Source organism: Triticum urartu, chromosome 2 (assembly GCF_003073215.2).
Source record: "Triticum urartu cultivar G1812 chromosome 2, Tu2.1, whole genome shotgun sequence".
NCBI classification, from domain to species: Eukaryota; Viridiplantae; Streptophyta; class Magnoliopsida; order Poales; family Poaceae; genus Triticum; species Triticum urartu.
In genome coordinates, this window is record NC_053023.1 from 36,242,382 (window position 1) to 36,249,368 (window position 6,987).

Here is a 6,987-nt window from a genome sequence, read left to right on the forward strand (position 1 = left end):
ACACACTTAATTACAAGTGCTAGCTAGCGTCTCCTCTTTTGAGTTGGAAAGCCTGCTATACTAGCTTCACCATCCTGCATCTCAAGAACAAGTGGCTACCATCCTCATCCAACCTGTAACTGATTTACGACACCAGTATACAAATCAATCTGTTTGTGCTTGATATTAATCCTGAGCTGTAAACTGTTTTGCGCCAACCTGCACATAGGACACACAAACTAATGTATCAAACAACACATGATCGGTTTCTAACTAATGAGCATTTTCTATGCAGAGCATGTCGATGATTGGTTTCCCGGTAAGACAAACACAAGAGAATCAATTATATTACATGGTAATCTATTGCTAGTACGACAACAATCTATCTACCCCCATGTCTCCATCTGGATTACCGCCGGTGAACTGTTCACCCACAAGAACAATGCAAAGAGCGCAAAGTAAGAATCCCACGGTGCAGAACAGAAGCGAGAGGAGGAGCACAGCAAAAGGCGCAGGGCCGCTCTCGAAGTCATTCATCAGGTAGATGGTTAAGCCGACAAGCGTGACGCCCCCGCATCCCAGGAGGCAGATCATCGCCCACCTGCTACACTTCCGGGGCTCCGCCTTCGCCGTCGCCACCAGTTGCTCCTGCTCGCCGTCGCCACCAGTTGCTCCTGCTCGCCACCAGTTGCTCCTGCTCGCCCTAAGCTTCGGTACCTGGTTTCTTGATTTTCTAGGGTTGGTTATTTTGGTGTTGTTCGGTCTGGTACCAACGATTGCCTGTACCACGGACAACATTTAAAGGAAGGTGTACGTATATACAGTATTATACATGTACCTGTAGGTTGTTCGGTTTCCTTTTTGTTGAGATGCTGCTTGTCTGTTCGGGTTGGTCTTCCACCGGCAGGTTACCTACGAGGCCACGATCGATGTAGTGTAGTTCAGAAAAACCAGTTTGAATTTGTCTACACCTTTTTTCTTGCGGGGAAAATTTGTCTACACCTTAGGTGAATATATACTGAATTGAATCCAATCCGAGACCAATTCACACTAGCTAGCCCATGGCGTAATACTATTTTTTTAGGAAAATAGCAAGACTCTTCTGCGCTTTTTTTAATATGGCAAAAACTAATTTCTTGCTAACTGATCATTTACATCAGATCCGCATTATTCGGATGCCATCTATACTGAATTGAATCCAATCCGAGACCAATTCACACTAGCTAGCCCATGGCATAATACTATTTTTTTAGGAAAATAGCAAGACTCTTCTGCGCTTTTTTTAATAGGGAAACGTTTGTATACGGCGGACCGGCCGAGCGTTCGGCCGGTCACGTGCGAGCCACTCGATCGGGGAATCCTGTGGCCCCTTTTCACCTCCCTCGCGTGCCTTATCCACTGTCGTTCTTCTTCCTCGTAAGAAAATGAGGCCGCACCCAATCTTCTCTTTTCGCTCACCCTCCCCTCCCGAGTGTCCCCATGTTCAATCTGCTAGGGCGCTCCTATTTCTCCCTTTTTTCATGCAGCTGGCTCATGGGTCAGAGATGTCCCTCATGGGACACGAGCTGCAGTGCGTTTTTTGCCCAGAACACCAAGGCGGGCGCGGTGCCGCGAGTGCATGGGCCGGCAGCGACGGACTGCGCTGCTGATGCAGGCGACCAAGGTGTTGCAACCAGCAAGCCCAGGAGCTACACTACCGGACTCGTGGGCTATGCCTACGGCCACGGGCCGTCGGCATAGGCCCCTAGGCCGTCGGCATAGATCTATGCCTACGGCTGCCGTCGGCATAGCCCCGTCGGCGTAGATGTCGTCAGCGTAGTTTGTCAGACCGTCGGCATAGTATAGCCGTCGGCATAGGGGCCTATGCCGACGACCTGCTGTCAGCCGTCGGCATAGTATACCCGTCGGCAGTGTTTTTCGTCTGACGGCAACGGACGGCGCCGTCAAAAGCGCTGACGAATCACGCAATGCCACGTCGCAGGGCTATGCCTACAGCAAAGCCGTAGGCATAGATGAATCTATGCCGACGGCTTTACCGTCGGCATATCTCTGCCACGTGGCAGCTCCTGGGTTCTCCTGGCAGCAGGGCTATGCCTACGGCAAAGCCGTCGTCATAGATTTTGATATATGCCTACGGCTTTGCTGTAGGCATAGATGTGCCACGTGGCAAGCCCTGGTAACTCCTGGGCGTATATATGCCGACGGCTTTGCCGTAGGCATAGTTTTTTTTCCCTGTTTTCTCTTTTCCAATTCATTTGACAGCATTTCAAAACAGAACAATATGAAATTATGCAGAAATATGACAATTCATCATGTAAACATACTCAAGTTCATCTAAACATACTCAAGTTCACCATCATCATCTAAACATACTCAAGTTCATCACATCATCTAAAGATCATCACCGACGGAAGTTCATGAACATAAAAGTAGTGCAAGACATGAAACATGATAAAAGTAGGAATATGAAAGGCATGGCACGATGGCCACATGCACGGAATCATCAAGCAAGAGCACCTCCGCCAAAACCACCACCTCCGCCAAAACCGCCATCACGACCACCACCACTCTGCCAGATCGGAGTGACTGGGGTCGACGGAGCAGGAGTCGAGCCACCAGTCCCCTACATGTTTCAGAAAAGATTCTAACAGTAAATATGATATGATAGTGTTTCATGAACGAGAACTAGTTTGCTAGTAGTTAGGCAAATGTACTAACTGGACCATCACTGCCTAGTGCCACCCATTCATCGAACGTGGGCACGTGTGGGGGTTCTCCCGCAGGTGGTGGTGGGGGTCCCATTTGTGGTGGATCCGTGCGGTTAGTCCAAGACGCCAACATAGCCTGAATGTTAGTTAAACAAGCAAACTAGAAGATCAGAAGGAATGAAAGTGCAAAAATTTAGCTTGGTTTTAAGAGGGCAAAACTAACTGTCATCATCTGACGGTTGTAATCATCGTTTGCCTTCACTCGTTTCAAGTACTCCCGCACCTCGAGATTCCTATGCTCGACAAACTCCTTATATGCCTACATATTTTAGGTTGTTTCTAAGTGAGCAATGCTGAAAAATAAACTGAGAATGCAACATAGAAAAAGATAAAGAGGAAGTACTTACAGCATGCTGGCGGGCTAAGGGAGTCTGTGAACGCCCCGTACTCTCTAACTGGCTCTGGTTGGTAGCCCGAAGCTGTGTGTACGAGATCGAAGGAGTGATCAAGCCATCGAAACACGGATACCGGCCATTCTTCTTCCCCTGGATGGCCACCACCGCCGTGTCGTCGATCTGAGACTGGGCGACCTCAGCAACAGGAACATCCGGATGCAACTCCTGATAGTGATGAATGTAAGACCCCAGGTGCTCCTCGGTCTTGCCGTAGTACTGGCTCTCGCCCTCCTTGCGATGACTCCGCTCGCGGGCCAGCTTCCACGACTCCATGTCTGAGAGCGGCCTCTTCAACTTGTCCTCCTACAACGTCAAATAGAAGTCAGCCATACATAAGAACATGATGTAAAGAAGAACAAAACTGCATCATGCACATAGATATACCTTCATGGCCTTGAAGCCCCAGTGGTTCCTGTTTCCTTGGCCGTGTGTCCCGTCGTCTCCACGGTTAGCCCGGGCCTTGATGCTCTTGGCAGCAAACTCTACATCGGCGCCGAGCCACCTATCCACCAAACTCGCCCATCCGTCATGCCTTCCATAGCACCAACGAGGAACAACCTATGCAAATTTTGGAAGCATGACATGTGAGCATGAAACATATAGTTGACTGCTTGAAATGATGAAAAGTTAGTAATAGTTACCATCATGAATTGCTCCTTGCTCAAGGTAAGTCGTAGCTTCTGCGCTTGAGTTTTGGTCATCTTTTGGTGCAGGTAGTAGTGGTAGTACTGCGAGACGGCAACCCAGCGCACCTCGTACTGCAACTGACGAGCTTTCTTCTTCGCAGCCGCAAGCAAGACCACGTCGGCTCTGGCCTTGTGCTCGTCAAGAACTCTATAGAGTTGCTGCAATCATGCATAAACCAGAAGCAAACAAGGCATGAGTTGAGTGATTCAATGATAAACTATGAATGAAACTGAAGACAAGTGATTCAGAAGAGAACCTACCCAAAATTTGGTGATCACGGCCTTAGCGGTCGTCCCGTACTCCGCGTTGCTGCAAGCCTCGTAGTGGGCCCAGCTCGTGGCCAAAACCCGCTGCTGCGGGTCCCTGTCTGGCCGCGGGCAGAATAGGCCAGGCCAAAACTCCTTCAACAGGACAGTGATAAGGCCGTTCGGTTTACGGTCCTTTCCGCGAAGGATCCAGTTTCTACAAAAGAATCAAATGATTGCCATGTGTACAATAAGAAAATGTTGTCATGTGTTGAAAATATGATTGAGAGGCACTTACTCTGTCCCCACAGGTTCAATGAGCCACTTGTGCTCCTCGATAGAAGGTGGTGTAGGTAGTCCGGCATTACCACGCAGCCACCCCTGCGAAGAACCCGGTGGCAAGTCACCCCACAACGCGGGATCAACCTCCCCTCCACCCTCCTCGCCCTCCTCCTCACCCTCCTCCTCGGCCTCCTCCTCCTCACCCTCCTCCTCGGCCTCCTCCTCCTCGCCATCAGGAACATACTCCTCCTCCTCAGACTTAGAAGGTGCCTCTGTATAGGAGGGCATCGAAGAAGACCCTCCTATTTCAGACACGGCCCGGAGTTTTTTTGCCCCGGTTGCCTCTCCCCCACCTCCTCCTCCCCTAGGGGCTCTCCCCCCACCGCCTCCTCTAGGGTCTCCTCCCCCGACCCCTCCACCTCCCTGTGAGGTGTCATCCTCGCGTAGTCGGGAGGGAACCTTGTGGGCTCGTCCACTCCGAGTAAGTCCTTTGAATTTACTGAGGAAACTGGCGCAGCTGGACTTGCCCATGATTAGCAAACCTGCATTGAGAAGAGGATAAACAATTAGTAAGGATATCAAATAAACAAGCATACAGGAAAACATTAATAACAAAAGAGCACATTGTGCACTTAACATAGTAAAACTACACAAATATCCATTCATCTAACATCTATCTATCTCACATTGTGCACTTAATTTTTTTCCACATTTATACTCTCTTCCATTTCATTCATCTATCAAAAGTGCATGTATATCAAAAGTGCTCATGATGGACCTACCCCCTGTTTTGACTTAAAGATGCCTATAATAATCTCTAAAACTACAATTAAGATGCCTACGTATTAACCAAAGATGCCTACAAACAAAAATGTCAGAAATTCTACAATTGAAAAGATGCCTACAATAATGTCTAAAAGTACAATTAAGATGCCTACGTATCACCCAAAAATGCCTAAAAAAATGTCTGAAAATCTGCAGTTGAAAAGATGCCTGCATATATCCAAAAATGCCTACAATAATGTCTGGAACTACAATAGTTCCTTGGAGATAAACTGAGGCTGCTAGGTATGAAAAGGCCAGCCCTACACTTACACATGCTCATTTACTCTCAGAGAGAAGTGGCTATGCTCAAGTACCGCACTTTGCTAAATCTGCACATCTACTGAATTAAAAAATAGATTAAAAAATAGAAAAACCAGAGCAACCCTACTATTGCATGATTTCATCTAAGAAACCTTCGCTAAATCTGTACGACAACAGATATCTGAAGCAAAAAGGTAGGAACAAATCCCAGCAGAGATTATAGAGCAAACTTTTGACTGAACTTAACTGATTTTTTAGCAGCACTAAGAATAGCATGAGGGGATTTGCAGAAAAATAAAGACTTGTACTACCACATATTGTAGAGATATCATTTGTAACTCCCGCTTATAGTAACAGATCAAAAAGCTAGAAGAACACATCGTATTGCCTGGAAAAACATATTCTATTGCCTAGAAGATGGCAGGTGCTCTCTTTGTTTTTCTTCAGTTGATATAAAATGTAGGCAAGCACAGCGGACATAATTAGGAAAAATAGAAAAACATGCACCCCACACTTGACCTAATTTCATACACAGCCTGATTTGTATCTGCTGTTGTTGTTTGCCAGCATGAAACACACTCTAAAAACAGCCTATAAATCCACTATTATTGCCTAGTTTTAAATCTTCTATTGCCTAAAAGTAAAAACACTGCATACTATTGCCTACATCCCTGGGATCTGATGGGATGGCGACATGAATTGTTGCCTACCACCCCAAAATCCAAGCAACTATGAGCTGCTGCACTTCCTCCCTCTCAATGACTGTGTGCTGCTGCACCTCTAATCCGTCCCTAATCCAAAATGGTGGGGTGAGGATTTGTGCGTGGGAGACATATCTAAGACCTCTAGCTGTTGATTGTCTGTCGGAATTTGAGTTTTGCTCTGAAAATTTCTCGATTTCAGCAGCCATCGCCCCTCTGTATTTCCAGATATCTGAGAATTTGGCCTAAATGAGTGCGCATTCGACAATATTGCCTGCTAAACACATATTGACTGCACAAAAACAAGATCCTAATTATGTTGCCTACTGAAAAAACAAGTGGTGGGTTCTAGTTATATGATCACAGATATTGCATCATTTTTCTTACTGAAGGCGCATATATATGCTGAACAAAAAGCTACTATGAATGCAGATAGGTTACAGTATTGCCTGCTGAAAACGCAGATATTGACATGCTAAGATAAAAGCTATATGAACACATATATCACACATAATTTGCCTACTGGACACACATATGATGAAAATATAATGCAGTATTTTTGCCTCTTATCTCTCTGTGTGTTGCCTACCAAAACAAAGACTCCTCTGTAAATTGTTGCCTACAACCTGAAACATTTATAGTGTGTATTTCCTAAGCTCATGCATCCATCAAACCCATCGTGAAACTCTAATCCTTTTCTCCCTTGACTAGCAAATCTCAAACCCATGCTCCAGTAGAGATTTTTCCCCGTGGATGCAAAAATTGGTGCGCGCAGACAGCAACTCGATGGCCAAAGCGCTAGAAAACTCACCTCTGTTCGCGCACTTAGCAGAGAGCCTCGTCC

The 6,987-nt window shown here is 46.6% G+C and overlaps 1 protein-coding gene across 1 annotated transcript; it reads right to left on the bottom strand.

Annotated features, from left to right (window-relative positions):
- Positions 1–165: 165 nt before the first annotated feature.
- Positions 166–4,692, bottom strand: LOC125534890. The gene is made up of 9 exons (XM_048697946.1): positions 4,373–4,692; positions 4,090–4,291; positions 3,784–3,987; positions 3,527–3,700; positions 3,095–3,445; positions 2,911–3,006; positions 2,698–2,823; positions 370–759; positions 166–198 (listed from the first exon to the last, which is right to left on the bottom strand). The coding sequence occupies exons 1-9, from the start codon at positions 4,642–4,644 to the stop codon at positions 166–168; spliced, it is 1,848 nt and encodes a 615-aa protein (XP_048553903.1). The 5' UTR covers positions 4,645–4,692.
- Positions 4,693–6,987: the final 2,295 nt, after the last annotated feature.